This window comes from Melitaea cinxia, chromosome 13, assembly GCF_905220565.1.
Source record: "Melitaea cinxia chromosome 13, ilMelCinx1.1, whole genome shotgun sequence".
NCBI lineage: Eukaryota > Metazoa > Arthropoda > Insecta > Lepidoptera > Nymphalidae > Melitaea > Melitaea cinxia.
In genome coordinates this window covers 5,556,421-5,575,038 of record NC_059406.1, presented here as the reverse complement: position 1 = coordinate 5,575,038, position 18,618 = coordinate 5,556,421, and the positions used below count along the sequence as shown (strand labels likewise).

At 31.8% G+C, this 18,618-nt stretch overlaps 1 protein-coding gene across 1 annotated transcript in view; it reads right to left on the bottom strand.

Annotated features, from left to right (window-relative positions):
- Window positions 1-2,008: 2,008 nt before the first annotated feature.
- LOC123659275 (hemicentin-2-like) overlaps window positions 2,009-18,618 on the bottom strand; it is a 42,084-nt gene continuing 25,474 nt past the window's right edge. The window contains exons 4-6 of the mRNA XM_045594522.1: window positions 18,516-18,615; window positions 5,440-5,597; window positions 2,009-2,289 (exon numbers count right to left, since the gene is read on the bottom strand). Coding sequence (XP_045450478.1) covers window positions 2,009-2,289; window positions 5,440-5,597; window positions 18,516-18,615 — 539 coding nt within the window. The remainder of the gene's footprint in view (window positions 2,290-5,439; window positions 5,598-18,515; window positions 18,616-18,618) is intronic.

Genomic DNA, 18,618 nt, shown 5'->3' with positions numbered 1-18,618 from the left:
GTGTCAGTAGGTAGTCTTATTGGTAGTTTTACTTTATAAGGTTACTGAATAAAAAATAAAATACGTCATCAATAATTTATTACTATGAGTATTCTTACAAACGATAAGTAACATAGTTTAAATACATCTACATTTGATAGTTTATTACACAACCCTTTCGTTTCTACTTAAATTGAAAAACAGCTTAGACATTGCTACACACGAAGTGTAAAATTCATATACATTGTTATTTTACGTTCAGCTGTTAAAAATTATAACTTTTACGATATTTTATCTCTATTTACATTTATTTATTTACAAAAACCTTAATTAATATGTACAATGTGCGTACTTTGCTAATTAACAGAGATTTATTTATTCACAAACATTGTAACTTCATTATAATAAATAAATAAATTTCAAAGTTATATTCTACAGTTTTATTCGTCTTTGACAAGTCCTATTCCTTAAATAAAATTTGACTATAAAGAAATATCACAATTATTTGAGCAAAAAAAAGTTAATAAATTAAATATTTAAAGGTTCTATTATAATTGAACACTTGAATTATAAACAGTAAACTGAGAATATATCGTTAACTTACAAATGTTTTTCGTTTTTCTTCCGAGCCGTTAACATTGTCTCGTAAATTTATTTGTATCCAATACCAAGCGGTGAGAATAAATAACATATAAAAATAAAAAGAGAAATTGTTCAGTTCTGGCCAGGAAATTTTTAAACGACCGGACGACTTGGTATCTTTACTAAGCACTTGAAGCTCGTGTATTCTTGAGAGGTTTGCAATTTATGAACACGATTTAAAATAATTCATTTATAACAAGGACTTATATAAAATTCCTCAAATATTTATTCGAATTTCTTGATACCATGTCAAAAATATATGTATTTGAACCTTTTTTCAAAAATAATTTTACGTAAATCTTTACTAAATACTAGACTACTAGTAGTCAAACGTAAATTTCGATTTTGTTTATGAGGTAGAAGTATCTTTATACAGCGCTTAAGCCTGGAACATGATCGCATAGACCGTGTACTGTACCGTTTGATCAACAGCACAGCTTGCTCTCAATATTGCAGACAATTTTGCTGAAAGTTGTTAACGTTGCTATTTTCTGCGCCAAAATTTTTGACGTATCATTCTCGCGTGCGAAATGTATTATATACATCGTACTTATAACTTTACAATGTCCTTGATATGATAAGTATCGAAAAAAATTTGAAAAATAATGTTATCAACAAAATTACTCTTAATTAAAATGTAAATTTAATTTTAATTATAATTAAAAACAAATATAAATTGTTATATTTTAATATTAATATTTGTTTTAATCTCTGAATAGTATAATAAAATACTATTTGTATGAAATAAGTTGATAAGGTCTATTTATCAAATCAGGCCGAAAGTTGCAAGTCATTCGATTTTCCCTCGATTTTATAGAAGCAAAAAGTACGTGGTAAAGTAACCGACCAGCGGCTTAAATAGGTAACACATTGACTTAAGCTCTTCGCTTATATTGGACCTAAGCTCATACTAGTTCGGAATAATGAAATCGATTTGTTCTTAATCTTGCTACAGGATTAAGAATAGGCGCGTATTTAGCTGGAAAAACGAAAGAGAAGAATAAGCGACGAATAATCGCCTAATGACTTAAACCGGCCGTCGTAAATGCGACTCGTTAATCTCCTTAACGACATTTATTATCGAAATAATATTTTAAAGTCTCCATTTTTATGAGACACTTATTATGCTATTGCTAAACTTTAATTGCCTAATTTAGTCTTTGATATAGAACATTTAAAATTTAAATCAAACCACATTAAACTATACATTTTGTCGTAACATAATTTATTTACCTTTAAAGGTCGTAAATTTATATATGTTGCATATAATCGTTGTATTTTAAATACACTTGATTAATGTTATTTTATCAAACAGTTTCAACTTACGTGAAGCAGATTAACAATGAGTTATAATTACATATAATTTTCAAATTTAATCCATAATTGGTCATCTCGAAGAACGAAAATTGGGATATCCGAGTGTCTTATTAATGAAAAATTGAATAACTACGTTTGTGAAGAAAATAAACATGACTATGAAGACTGAGGTAAGTTGGTAAATAAGAATGGAGATGGTGACAGGAAGCCAGGGTCTTCTTCGATGGACCGTGGAGGCGGTAGCGGCAGTTGCCAATACTGTGGGCGAGATACGCGGTAGCGGCGGGCCTGAGCTCTGCATAGCGGCTGGCCTCTCCCCGCTTAGCACATGAACGATCACCGAAGCGGACTCTGTATGAAATATTCATAATATTAAAAACGTAATACATTTTTATTAAATAAAACGTACCAGGTGATATTACTATAAAAATATTGTTGAGAAAAATACCTACCGACATACTAAAATGCCTTTATGTGTATATGATACACTGTTAAAAATTTCTTTGGTAAACTTACTAAAAATGTGTGGGAAGTTTTAACGCAAAACAATTTAGTAAATTTACTAAACAGAATGCTTCAACTCAATTTGAGAAAATTACAAAATGTTTTTGGAAATTTACCAAGCAGTTCCAGAAGATTTAAATAGTAATTTTATCATACAGTTTTGTAATTTTACTCAAGAATGTATCATGAAAATGCTTAGTAAATTTACTATGCTGTTTTGTAATTTTATTCAATAATTGATCATAAAAATGTTTAGTAAATTTACTACGCAGTTTCGTAACTACACCAACCAATTCATTTGAACTGGGTTTGATAAAATTACAAAATATTTTTGGAAATTTGCCAAGCAGTTACAGAAAATTTGATTAGTAATTTTACTATACAATTTTTAAATTTCTCAAAATCTACCGAATCGATTCACTTCAAATTTTCAGGAAGTCTAAGTTGAGTGGAACCCTTTCGAATGCCACGAGTCTCGTTTCGATCGGTCAAGCCGTTCAAAAGTTATAAGAGGTTTACATGCGTACACACACACATCCACACAGACATACAGACACCCTCGTAAAAATAGTCAGGGAAGCTTTCTAGGGCCTTTAAACGTCGAGATATGATGAAAACTCGACTTTCGAAAAACGGGGTAAAACCAATAACTTCCCGATTTTTAAAAAAAAATTTAATTTTTTTAGAGGGAAGTTAAAAATGCTTTATTAATCATAACTTTACTATATATAATTTTCAAATCAAAATTTTACATATAAATATGATATAAAAATATTGATAAATTTTTAATAATTTCAATAATATGTAAATAAACATTTTTTTTTGTAATCTTTCAAGAAACTATGGTAAACCGAAATACTAACAATTTTGGTTCATCTAAAAAAGTAGTTACCCTATTATACTGTTAATTATACAAAACACTGTATAATTTTACAGTCAAAATAATAAAATTAATGAGAAGATTATTGAATTTCCAATGAATTCATTAGAATTCGAATTTAACTATTGTTTCACAATCTTACTAGACCACAGATTAAATTAAAATACGCACAATGTTTGTAAATTTACGAAGCTTGGAAACGAAAGTCGACAGCGTGTTTAGTAAAATTAAACAAGGCTAAAGAAAAATAGTATTTTTTAGTAATTTTACAATACATTGTGTAATTTTACAATAAGAATAGTAAAAATACCAAAAAAATTTTTTGAATTTTCAATACTTTGATTGTAGTTTAAATTACAATATTGTTTTGTAAATTTACAACAAAATTAGTAATTCAAAACACAAACAATGTTAGTAAATTTAAGGAGCTTGGTATCGAAAATTGATAACCTGTTTAGTAAAATTATACATGGCAACAGACAAATAGTATTTTTTAGTAATTTTACAATGTATTGTGTAATTTTACAGTTCAAATTGTAAAAATAATAACAAAATTACTAAAAATTTTGGTAAATCTTCAAAGTTTGTTATTAAAATTTAATAAACTGTTCCGTGAAATTACAATACAAGTAAGATTTATACTCTAAGATTGTAAAATTAAAGCGCATCTTAGCAAATTTTCTCATATGTCTTGGAAAATTACTCAAAATGTGTTATAATTTGAATTCATACACACTGATTAGTAATTTAGCCATCTCATGTTGAGTAAAAAAATGATAATTTTACAAAAAAATTTTACAGTGTATGTACGATATCGTTTATGTTCGTTTTAATATTGACGACAAAATATTATGTAAAAATTAATATTTTTCAATTATTCTAATGCGTAAAGATGTAAAACAAAAAAAAAGAAATACATTTAATTTCGATTTATTTTCGGATCAATCACGAATAAACAATACACCTGTAAACTGTTTAGATCGCGTAATCAAAGAGAAATCTATTCATATTTAATATCAAAACGCGTTAAAGTCTCAGGTGGCCAAGTTTCTTCTTCTTTATTACTTTACCGCTGCCACTCTAAGAAATTTGATGGACCTCTGAAATTCTTGCCTTTACAACACCTGAGTAAGATAAACTTGCGCTAACCTGAATCCTAAATAACGTATAATCAACATATTGTAAAACACTACTTCAAAAAAAAAAAAATACAACCAAGGATCAATTTCTTAATTAAAGCAGATATGGCACATATTTATCTTGTAATTAATATTAATATGTTTACAGAACACGACTCATGTTTTACAGATGCGATAGTGTGAAGACATTATATCAATACGGAATAGTATGTTGAAACTAGAAGTTAGTTATGAAACTAAGATCCACGTATGCGAGTACCAATAATAAGTTACTTCGAATATTTTCAGAACAAGTTTCTCGGCCAGCCAGTAAAGTTAAAACAAATTTAGTCTCCGCATGTCGGATCCGCATTGCGTTTGCTGGCATTTCTGTCGGGGGCATGTGCAAACATAATATTAAGTAAGAGCGTGCTATTTATACCATTATTTCAAAAAAATTATTACGAGTATAATGATAACTGCCTTGAATTTTAGTAAAACTATAAAAAATCGCACTGAGCTATTATAAAAAAAAAATAATAATCTTGAAATTTCAGTTGAATTTTTAACAATATGTTTAGCTATAATTTGGAAGAAAGCATAATTCAGGAGTAACGCTTTTTTATAACACAGAAATTATTTTTTTAATGGTTTGGTATGTTTTTAAATATGGGGTTTTATTTTATTTTTCAAAGTTTTATTTTCATCCTGTCTTTAAAATCTTTTAATATATTTCCTGAGTATAAAGATAAAACTGACTATATATTTTAATAGTGAACAGTAATTTCAAAATAATACAAGGACGTTATATGATACGGTATTAAAATATGTTATTACGTTAAAAAAGGTGAGTCACACCGTATCTGGTGGGATCTCTATAAATCTAGTGAATGCAATACATATGTCATGATTTTTTGTTTCGTATTTAATTAGGACTAAATTATTATTTCTTGCCCTGATTGCCGGACATAATATTTCATGACGTGTTATAAAGCTTACCTGAACTGCTCGGAGCGCACGTGTAGTTTCCAGAGTCATGAGGTGCTGCTCGCGCAATGAGGAGTCGGCTGGTCCGAGTCCGCTGCTCGGTCTCAACGCTAATCCCGCCACGCTGAGCATAATTTACTACCTGCTCTCCTCGATACCAGTATATAAAACTGAAACAGATATTACATTTTTAATTGATAATTTCTGAATGGACGGAAATGTAAACTTACGAATGAAAATATTTCTAATATCAGTAAAATTCGTGTGTAATTATTTTTATTTAGATGTATTTAAATATATAGCTATCGTGTATTTATCATCGTATTATACAACTAGGTAGGCAAACATGTCTGGTTATAAGCGATTACCTTATATTAAGCTTGCAACACACACCAGAAGCATCGCAAGCGCGTTGTCTATCATGTTACCGATGTTTCCTTCACAGACAGGGGTTGTCTATCAGAAATCACTAACAATGAGAAAATCGCTTTTGTATTTTCTAGTTTGTATTTTCACGTATTTCATAATAGTACAATGAATTATTAACTTTAATTTTTAACGAAGTCTGTCAAAGTAATTGTGAACTCATAACGGTGAAAAATAAGACCTTTTCTTTTGACCTTTAAAACTGATTATTGTAAAGTTTATCTTTCATAAAAATTGCTGATAGATTTTATCACTAGGCGGTAAAAAAGGTCAAACGTAAAAAATAAAAATAAAAAATAAAAAACTTTTAAGCGTTAAGAAAAGAAGTATTGACAGATAGAATGGAGTTTGATTAAACAAAAGAATAAATATATTACAGAATGTTATCTGTTGAAAACCGCCATATGTCAAGTAGTTTCATCACTAACCCAGGTCCTAAGCTTTTTTCACAAAATAGTTGTAGTAAGTAAGAAATGTTACGTCATTGGTTGGAACAAATATGTAAAAGAGGCTCGATGGAGGGACGTATTTGCAAATAAAACCCATAGAAATGTTTTATGCATGTAAAATATATACAAATAGAATAATTTTGCACCTATTTCTAACTCTTCTTAAGGCATATATCTATAATTGTACTATATATTGTAAAGTCTGTTTGGCTCGCCTGCTTTCGTATTAAGTCGTGAAACTGCTTTCCGCTTCAGTGTCATGGGTAAAAAAAAATTGTATATATATCTTTGTTTTTTTTTGTCTTTTGAATGTGTCTGTGTAAGTTGCCTACTTTAAGAAGAGTCGACTGTGTGTATGTTAAACTTACAATAATTATTTATTATTAATTTACGTCATCTTGCTATCTTTTGTTTTTATAAAATTATTGTAGGTACTGTCATAATTTCATTTTTTAATTTAATTTTTCCTTCAGTCAGTATTTTATTGACAATAATTGACATCTTTATTTTTTATCACACGACCTCTCTCAATTCTATTGTATGAAACAGATAGGACAAATTGTATGACTACTTGTAAATTAAACCTATTATCATTATCGTCACATGTATGTCGACAAATATAAACGTTTACTGTCTGTATGATAAATAATATATGTAAATAAAAATTAAAACTCGAGAACGGCTGGATCAGTACTACCCGATTTTATATTAGATAGACTCGGATACGCAGGATAGGAAAACCTCTGCCGATTCAGCCAGTAAGTAATAAATAAATATGCTAAGCATATAAATACTATCCTCTATGGTTGTATTTAAGTGAAAATTACTGTGAGAATATCGATATCAGACGTGCGAGAGCAGATTTTTTTGATAACAATCCCCGACCGACAGCTATATCTACTCGATAAAGCACGAAAATACACGGTAAGGGACCTACTAAAACGTACGCCACAAGAACGAAAAGTGTTGGAGACTAATCTGCCGCGACACTCAATTACTCGACTTAGAATTTCTTGTAAAGTATACTTGACTTCTACTCGTAATACTCGTGACATTCGTAATACCATTGAGCTCAAAATTGATTTTAAAGGCAAATGCAGCTTTGAAATTATCTATGTTAGACTTAATGCGTTATATGCCGTCGGTTCACATATTATATATACTGGATCATGGTCGTCATCTATTATTGTGTATGGAATGTGTACTAAGGAAATTGGTATTAAAAAATCGTATTATTAAAAAAAACTTTATGGCTTTTAGTTCTTGGAGTTGATTTGATTTAATTCGAATGATTGTCTACGTACTAATGGAATTATAAGAATACGTAATTTAATTCATAACAAAATTTTCTGAATAATAGATAAAATAATTAAGAACCTGATACCTGCCAATACTCTTGCTAAGTGTAAAATTATGTCTACCCATCAATCGCAATAATTTATTAAATGTATAAAGAAAAATATTATAATAAACATAAGTTATACATTTTTCTGAACGAAACCGTCGTTTTTTATGTTATACAGTCTATCACCCCATCAATATTCAAATTGAACGTCCCTCGCTGAAAGATCTCAGGGACATGGTACCATTAAATGGTGATAGGCAAAGAATGCCTCACTTAGGGACCTCGACCGACCCTTTTATCAGAAAATAAGCTTATCATGTTTATGGATGCGGGATATTTAGGTCGTGTGACAAAACACATTAAGTTTATTAAAACGATACGTTGAACTTATCGATAACGATTCCTGATTAATATTTTTGATACTCGTTTAATGTAAATATGTTTTATGTAATATACGTTTTAATGTACAAGTCAGATGTAATATCTGTAATATATACTAATATTACGTAGAGGAAAGTTTTTTTTTATTTGAATAAAATTAAAACTACTGAACCTATTTTTTAAATTGTTTCACTAGTAGAATGCTACGGTATTACTCAAAGACACAGGTTATATAAATACACATTAATAAAATTTAGGAAGGCTTTTGTCAAGCATTGTGCTATTTGTTATTTTTAAATCACTATATCTATAATCTAACTTTTATTCCATACTTAAAAAAACTATACTTAACTATAAAAAACGCAAAGATCTTGATCTTGTTTGAGATCTTGAATAATAAACGAAACGTGGTTATTTAATGAAATTGGCAGGTAAATACAGTCTAGTAACAAACAACAATTAATAAGTTTTTGCGTTAAAGAAATCATTACGAGGAAAACGCTATGAGGAAATTTATGTATCTCAAAGGTATTTCTGAAACATGTTTATCTATCAACTGACAGATGAATAGGGAAGCGGAATAAGCTTCAATGCTTTAATGGAATAAGATATTCATAATATAACATAACATTTACAGAATTTTACATGTTGTTATATTATATTACATAACGGAGATACATAATATTAACACTTTACTTGAATAGTAAAATAAATAGGACCGCATAGAAAAAGGGTCGGTTAGAAAATTCCTGACAAAGCTTTATGAAATAAAGACTAAATCAAAGAATATTTTAATGTGTTTAAATGAAAATAAAAAAAAATGGATCTCAATTTTTTATTTTTATTAAAGCGTAGAATAAATGAAAATGATTAGTTTTTTTAGTATTTTCGTGAATGTAGATTGGTTCACGCATTTTAGTACTTTGTGTGGCCTTCGCGAGCTCGCAATACTTCTAATATGCACTTTGGCATACTTTCTATCAGGTTTTTAAGGTGATGCTGTGGACTATTCTACCATTCCTCTATTAGAGCTTCTTTCATTTCATGTAGCGTGGTCAGCGGCGAATTCCGCTGACGAACACTTCGTCCCAGTTCGTCCCATGAATGCTCAATGGAGTTTAAGTAGAGGCTGCGTACTGGCCACTCCGTATGTGTGATACCGAATTCGTGAAAATAGGAAAATAGTATCTAAGCTGTATGGGGGCAGGCATTGTCTTGTATAAAAATGTCCAATAAAATTGCATCAACGTAGTTATTCAAAATTTCAATAATATGTCGTTCTGAAATTAAAGTTCCATTTTCTATCACCACTGGCTTAATGCGACTTTCTGGTACTTTTTGAAGATATTGACCTTCTACCTTCCTTAACTTTGCGGTTCAGTGTAATAACAGCTAGATCAGCCCGTTAGTGCAGTTTGCAGTAAAACGGCTTTCTGCTCTGGGGGGTTATAGGTTTGGTTCTTGCCACAAATCTGTCTATAATATATATATTATAATATTTTTATTATTTGTATGTGTATTTTAAAGAAAATGTGTAACTTTTTCAGTCTTCAGCTAACTAAAAATAAGTTGCCTACCTTATTAATACATAACCTTACGTTAAAAATATTAATTGAATATTTTATTTATATACATTTATACATATATTGCTTTTACAATATATTTGCTTTGTAATATGTATGATTACCAAATGAAACGATCGCAGTGTTTAATGTGGCATAAACATAAAACGGGGTGGTTATAATACCGGTATATCAAATCCGTTTTGGTATTCGCCAAACCGTATACATATCTAAATTGATATTTACGTAATTAAGCGGAGCTTTGTTTGTCCATTGTATCATAATTAAAGTAAGAAATCAAAAATTCGAGGGTTAAGGAGTTAATTATTTTTTTGTTTAATAATAAAGTAACCCTCTTCCTAATTGTTTTCATAAACGTGAATTAAAAATTGGAAAAACTAATTAAAGGCTTTTTTCACTAAGGGATAAGGAAAAGAACTCCATAGTTACTTTTTGTGTTTTATGACGTTGTTACGTTATGGTACTTATTTGACGACGCGTTGGCGCAGCGGTCATAGCACTGGATGTTGCGCTGGCGGTCGCGGGTTCGATTCCCGCTCACGACAGACATGTATATCGGCCATGTAAATGTTTTCGTGGTCTGGGCGTTGTGCTTGTGTATTGTGTGTGTTTCCGGACCTCCGACACAGGAGGAAATCCTACTGGGGGCCGTCGAGTGTGAAGTATTTATTTATTTATTTATTTTTGTTATAATTTTTTTATACAGATGAGTCAGGTGCACAGTATGGCACCATAGACAAAATAAGAATTAAAGTTTTCGCTTTGATTAAGGCATCTATCCTAGCGTATACTTTCTGAGGTCAACTTAGGTTTCTTTTGACAAATGCTTACAATATTCAGGAACTTTGTGCTCCTAACACAAAGTAACAAAAGTTTTAGAAACAGTAAAAATCTGTTTGCTAGTTTCAAAAAAATAGTATAAATTAGTTGCCCTGTTGTCACGAGACAATAAATTCAGACTATCTTAGATGCATAAGGTATCGATCTTTTCTAACGTGTGTATATTTATATTCACACATATCATTGATTTAATATTGATTTTTAATTACCTTTGTAATAAAATAAGTATATATTGTAGATATAATTCATAATGTGTAAAAACACTTAATGTTGATAATTGGTCATCTTTCAACATCTACATGGTCTAAATCTTACCTTAAATGAAGTTCTATCATATGTATATGAGGATTTTGTACGAATATATGAGAACCGACCTTCCCTATTTCCTTTTTCCCAATATAAACATATCAACATTGTCAACTCTCAACTAAATCATGTTACTCCAATACCGGAGCTAGGAAGGATGTGTCCTTCCTACATGGAGGAAAACTTTAAATCTCAAAGTCAGTGAAGATAGCGACACCGACGTGTGTACTACATGTGGTTTAATATGGAAATACAAAACCCAAAATACAATAACGAATTAATTTATTACTTGAATTATAGAGGGATATATGTCGCTATTATATTCTATTTAAAACATTTATTAAAAGTAATCTTATACCGACTGTAAAAAATGAAGACTAAAGAAGGCTAATTACTTTTAGTAGAACGATTTTTTGTGTTCTCTAGTTCGTCATTTTCATTAAGATATCATCTTCTAAATGTGAGCTGTAATCGCCGCGACAAAAAATACGAAAATTTTTCGTCATTTCTTTGATTAAAGAGTTTTCTATTCAAAGTAGATATCAAAATTTTTATATTCACCCAAGTTGACTGTAATGAAATTCCATGTTTAATATAATATTAATACGGTGAAATAAGTAATATACATCAATATTAAATTAAGACCGCTTAATATTAAAACTGTATAATAAAGTATACACCAAGTTTTTAACAAATACATGTAAAAAAATCATTAACTCGCCTTAATCATTAACTCGCCTACAATGAAAAATTTATTAATTTCGAAATCAATATTAATAAACTGTAATCTTAAGAAGACGATTTTGTATAAACAAAATTAATATTTAATTAGTACATTTATTATATACTAGCTGTGCCCGCGGCTTCGCCCGCGTTGAAATCAGTGTGTCACAAAGTTTTCCCGGCAAACTTCCAGTGAAACTCTCATCAAAATCGACTTAGCCGTTACGTAAACCTTCCTCTTAAAGCATGAAAATCCGTTCAGTAGAATTTGAGGGAATCGATCACATACACTTTTGGAGACTTTGTTTTATAATACACTAACTGTTGCCCGCGACTACATCCGCGTGGTTATAAAGATATGCATTACTATTAAGATGTTTAACGCAAATTATTGTTTTATTTCAGTTACTTGAAATGCTTATCACACTGAGTAACTTTTTAACCGACTTCCAAAAAAGAAGGAGGTTCTCAATTCGACTGTTTTTTTTTATGTATGTTACATCAGAACTTTTTACCGGGTAGACCGATTTCGACAAATTTTATTTTAATCGAAAGGTGGTATGTGCTAATTGGTCCCATTTAAATTTATTTGGGATCTAACAACTACTTTTCGAGTTATATCTAATAATGCGTTTTTACTTGACGCTTTTTTCGTCGACCTACGTTGTATTATACTGCATAACTTTCTACTGGATGTACCGATTTTGATAATTCTTTTTTTGTTGGGAACCAGGATCTGATGATGGGATCCTAGAGAAATCGAGGGAAACTCTCGAAAATCCGCAATAACTTTTTACTGGGTGTGCCGATTTTGATAATTTTTAATTTAATCGAAAGCTGATGTTTATCATGTGGTTACATATAAATTTTATTGAGGTCTGATAACTACTTTTTGAGTAATCTTTGATAACGCGTAGTTGCTTGAATATTTTTTCGTCGATCTACGTTGTATTACTTGTCGATGTAATTGAAGTCGGTTTTTTTTTTCGTTTGTGAGCAAACACAATTATTAAAAGGCACAATTTAGTATAATTTAATAGTTGTTTTTATAAAACCTCTCTATACACCACATTCTTAGTTTTTTTTTCAGGCAGCAGTATAAATAACCTATCAGGCGAACTTATATGTTTCATACAAACTATCAACCCCAATTAAGCCCCTTAGCGGTGGAATATCGCAAAATCCGTTCTTAGCGGACGCTTACTAACTATAATCTACCTCCCTGCCAAATTTCATCTTTGTCCATCCTGGATGGATGAACCCCCCAGCGGTTTTTGAGTTCTCGTGATGAGTGAGTCAGTGACCTTTCTCTTTTATATATATATAGATTACGATGCATTATTTGGACACCATCTCATCATCTATAGAGCACACATTTTACATTTCAAGTCTCTTACTTCAAAAATATAGAACTTTCATACAATCTTCCAACCCCCGTTTTACCCCTTTAAGGGTTGAATTTCATAAAACCAGTTCTTAGCAGATGTCTACACCCCATAAGGAAACTACCTGCCAAATTTCGAGTTTGTATCTGTTATAGTTTCGGAGATTTCGTTATGAGGGAGCCAACCTACCATCCCCCGGTTTAACCCCAAAAAGGAGTTGATCTCTAAAAATACATTATTTGGACTCCTTTTCACCATCTATAGACTTTACATTTTAAATTTCAAGTCTCTTACTTCAAAAACATAGGACTTTCATTCAAACTACCAACCCCCGTTTCACCCCCTTAGGGGTCGAGTTTCGTAAAATCGGTTCTTAGCAAATGTCTACGTCCTATAAGGAACCTCCCTGCTAAATTTCAAGTTTGTATGTGTTATAGTTTCGGAGATTTCGTGATCAGTGAGTCAGCCTACGATCCCCCGTTTTAACCCCAAAAAGGGGTTGATTTCTAAATATTCATTATTTGGTTACCTTTTCACCATCTATAGAGCTTACATTTTAAATTTTAAGTCTCTTACTTCAAAAACATAGGACTTTCATACAAACTTCCAACCCCGGTTTCACCCCCTTAGGGGTCGAGTTTCGTAAAATCCGTTCTTAGCGGATGCCTACGTTTTGTAAGGAGCCTACCTGCCAAATTTCAAGTTTGTAGGTGTTATAGTTTCGGAGATTTCGTGATGAATGAGTGACCTTTCGCTTTTATATATATTATTATTATAGATTATTAAATTATAACTCAATAAGTTACAAAAATAGTTTCAGCTAAAAAAAATAAGCTAAAATTTAGAGAGCTGTACTTATCTCTGCTTGCCTCTTCATTACGTAAAAGCTGTATCAGATGCAAGCGTACCCTTTTAGACTGATGAGATAATTCAGCTTACAAATGTGACGTGTATTCAATCAAAGAATATTAATGTGTGCGCAAAAATCAATGTTCACCCAATATTAGTATTGTTGTCGTTCGTTTATCCCGTTTAAATATGCCATTTATCAAAAAAAAAAAAAAAAAACTTAAGAATTTATATGAATATAAGATGTTTATTTACTTCTCTACTGTTGGAAAACCTGAAATTAAAACCGGGTAGATAAAATAATGCCCATGTTTTATAGAACAGTTGACTGATATATATATTAAATATTTTTAAAGTAATATTTATATCTAACAACGTAAATGGGCACCAGTCTTTCCCTGTTTAAAAGTCTACCGAGACTCACATTGCTACAGATACAAACAGCCAGTTAAGCATACTAAAATTGAAAACATATTCCTTATCATAAAAAAATAAAAAAATGCCGTATTAATTCATAAACCATATGTCTGCCTTTATATTTGTAAAGTTTTTCTGTCCCAAACCTTATATTCATTGAAATACTTTCAATGAATACGATTAGTGTTACATTTAACCCTGGTGTATGACGAATGTAACCTTCTGACACGAAACCCAAAATTAAAGGATTTCAGTTTTGGTTGTGTCATTAACCACTCATTTATCTTGTAAGACGACGCGTTGGTGCAATGGTCACAGCACTGGTTTGTGGCTGTTGCGCTGGCGGTTGCGGGCTCAAACCCCGCACATGACAAACATTTGTATTGGCCATACAGATGTTTGCCGTAGTCTGAGTGTTTGTGCAGTCCTTGTAGGTCTCTTCTCTATCGTACCTCAGAGAGCATGTTAAGCCGTCGGTCCCCTTTGCTATCATGTACACCTGATGCGATCGTCACTCGTAGTAGGGAATATATCCGTCAACCCGCATTGGAGCAGCGTGCTGGATTAAGCTGTGATATTTCTCCCACGTGGGAAAAGAGGCCTATGCCCAGCAGTAGAGTATTACAGGCTGATACGTAATCTTGCATACTTTAGAAATGACATTTATGTTTTGGTGAGGAATAAATAGTGTTGAAAGTATTGAAACTATTATACGGGATTTTGAAGTATCTGAATTATTTGAAACCTATCCTCCAGTAAAAGTTACTTCTGAATTCCATCGCCAAAAAGTTGACATGATTTTCGAAGATACAAACAAATGAGCAACCAATATTTAAGTTTTGATTATTATTTATTATTCTACTACAAAAAAGTTCTACTACAAATATGTTACGTATATCTCAGCTAATAATGCATGAAATAAAAAGTTGAAATAAACGTTTTATTGATAACAGAACAATTTATTGATAGAGAACAGCAAATTATATAGTTTTGTCGAACAGGAACATTGTAACCAAAGGGAAAGAAAAGGTCAAAGGGTAAGGAAGGAATATTAATACGTTTTATAAACAAGCGAATAGTTCTCTTTTTATATACATGTTATAATAATGTTCTATGTTTGAATGATACGTTTATGTCTGAGTATAGGCTACACTCATAAAAAAATTAAAAGAATAAAAAAACTTATTGGAAGCCAAATCGAAAAACCCGTCGAGCCACCAGGTCCCAGACTTTACTTGCTATAAACAATTTTTAATATCATATCAAAAATCGACCGTTCCAGAGGGGATCGAACCTGCATCTCCGACTTACCGTGTCGGTGCTTTAGCCAATTAAGCTATGGAACGATGTAACCGCTAAATCGAAAATACAAATAAATAAAATTGGAGATTCTGTTTGTAATTTTAAAATAAACGCTTTTAATAAATGTACATGGATGTATACACGGTAACCAAAATAACATTTTTTAACAATTTTTGTCCGTCCGTCTGTCTGTTTGTTCCTGTTAATCTCTGAAACGGCTGGACTGATTTTGATGGGACCTTCACTAGTAGATAGCTGATGTAATAAGGAGTAACTTGTGCTACTTTTATTTTAGAAATTTATTTATTTTATAACTCTGCGAACTGAACAATAACGGAACATGCGCATGAAGTCGCAGGCACAGCTAGTAATTAAATAAAATTGTAAGTTAAGTATATAAAAATGTCCTGCGGCTTATATATATATATATATATATATATATAATATATATAAGCCGTGCTGTGAGGCTACGGCACTAAAGAATTTAGCCACCCCCTCTCTTCCCGTGGGTGTCGTAAGAGGCGACTAAGGGATAACAAGGTTCCACAACCACCTTGGAACTTAAGAAGCCGACCGATGGCGGGATAACCATCCAACTGCTGGCTTTGAAATACACAGGCCGAAGACGGGCAGCAGCGTCTTCGGTGCGACAAAGCCAGTACTGCGGTCATCAACCCGCCTGCCCAGCGTGGTGACTATGGGCAAAACACATGAGTTCACGTTATTTTTGGCGTGAACTTGTGGAGGCCTATGTCCAGCAGTGGACTGTATAGGCTGTAATGATGATGATGATATATATATATATATAATATTTATTATAATAAGCGATGTGTCTACGGCAACTTGAAAAGTCACCTACCACCTTGGAACTTAAAAAGCCGACCGATGGCGGAAGAGCCATACAACTGCTGGCTTTGAAATACAAAGGCTGAAGACGAGCAGCAGCGTTTTCAGTGCGACAAAGCCAGTCCTGCGGTCACCAACCCGCTTACTCAGAGTGGTAACTATGGCAACACACATGAGTTTCAGCAGTGGACTGCGATAAGCTAAAGTGATGATGAGTGATATAAAAATATGATCGATACTTTTTTAAAGCACGTGCAACTGTAGCATGTGAATATACGTGCTAAGTGATAAAAAAGTTCTGATTATAACTTAAAAAAAGAAAATTAAAACATGCTCTATAGTACTCCTGTGGTATAGAAATAAGTTTGACAAAAATGCGGCAACGGAAATGTTTATAAATTGAAAACAGCAAACTTGTACGCTTAACACAACTTCAGTCAGTTTAATTAACTTGTCTAAAAAGTTTAGATCGGTAAATTTTGCTTGTCTTGTAGTATGTTCAGTTTTTGGTTCTTATCTACAGGCTCCTCAATTATCTGGCGCTAATTTACAAATAAACTTCATACATTGATATAAAATTAAAGAAGACTCTAGTCTAACTTAGAATTTTAATCTACGATTGATAGTCTAACGGTTAGACTATCAATCGAAGATTAAAATTCCACTCATATATGTATGTGCGTATGCTTTTATCTTTATGCAATGAGGTCGGCAAACAAGCTTACGGCCCACCTTGATGGTAAGCGGATACTGTAGCGCATAGATGTTCACAACTCCAGAAACATGGCAAGCGCGTTATCGATTCTACCCCCGACCTTTCCAAAGAGCTCTGGCCACCTTACTCACCACAGGAACATAACACTTGAGAGCAGTATTATTTAACTGTGATCTTCTATAAAGTTGAGGTACTTCTCCAGTCAAGCTGTTCCAGATTTTGAGCAGGATCCTGCTGTATCCTACCTTAATGAAGTTTCTCTTCTACTTAACGTACATATTTATACTAACAAACCATTTTTCTGAACAATAAACAAATAAATATAGTGCAATAGGCAGTTTTATCACTAAATAGCGATCACTTCGAGACAATACACGTGTGGCGGCATCTATCTCACGACATACAAACTAGAGAAAACTGACGTATCCTACATCGCGATATCAAAGTTATCAGAGCGATTGAATATATATACAAGTACCCGACAACAACCGTCAGTAGCCCACCAGACACAATTCACGTCTGGTCGGAGGATCCTCCCTTTGCGAGGGTGGATGGAACTTTACACCCTATTCCTTGCACCCCTAAACACGTATAGAGAATATGCTAGTAGAAAGATGGTATATGATATAAATAAATTATAAATAAACCACAAAGATATTTTAATTGTAATTTACTTGCTAAAGCAACTAAATGGTGCTTAGATATTATCTTTTTTTAAGTAATTGTTAAAATGTATCACTGTATGCTTTCTCAATAAATTAAAATAAATAAATTAAATAAAAATACCTATTTTAGTGCACATAAAGCACATATACATATATTGTATGTACGAGTACATAGATTTAAACATATACAATTTTTTTTTATCAACATTTAAAACAACGGCCCTGAATAGGATTTTTTTTCTGTGTCGGAGGTCCGAAAACACATCGTCGGTCAAATGGAAAAATTATATTTCTCAAAACATTATAAAAGTAAGATTATTACTGGAAAGAGTCTATTAACAACATTATTTTTATATGGATAAAAGATCCTTTATAAAATTACACGTCAAGCTCATTAGATGACACCAGTGTCATTTCGGTACTCTGCGGTCATCGCTAATCACCATATTGATTGTAGAAAAACGTCGCTCTGCTTTAAAATTTTATATAACGCTTCCGTAAATATAAAAATTATAAGGAGAAAATAATTTTAATAAAAGTAAAAACCTTAAAATGCGTGTTTTGCAAAATTTGCTATTTTGATTAATGTCACTTTTCTATTTAACCAACGACATAATATACACGACAAATATCTATACGGCCAATAATATAAATATTTGTCATGAGCGAGTATTGATCCCGCGACTACAAGGATAGCAGGTCAGTTCTGTGACCGCTGAGCTGAGATTAATTACGAATATTATGTAATTTTATTCTAGTAGTCTGATACAACAGATACTTTTGATAGTCTGGTAAAGATAAAATACATTGGCTTGTCTGTGTGTGTACGATATCATTAAATAAAATCTTTGCTCACCTCGGTGGATCAGGGGCGTGTTTCGCGACGCAAGTGAGATTGATATCCGACCCCGCTCTCACGAACAACTCTGGACCGGAAAGTATTTCTGCTTTCGACACTG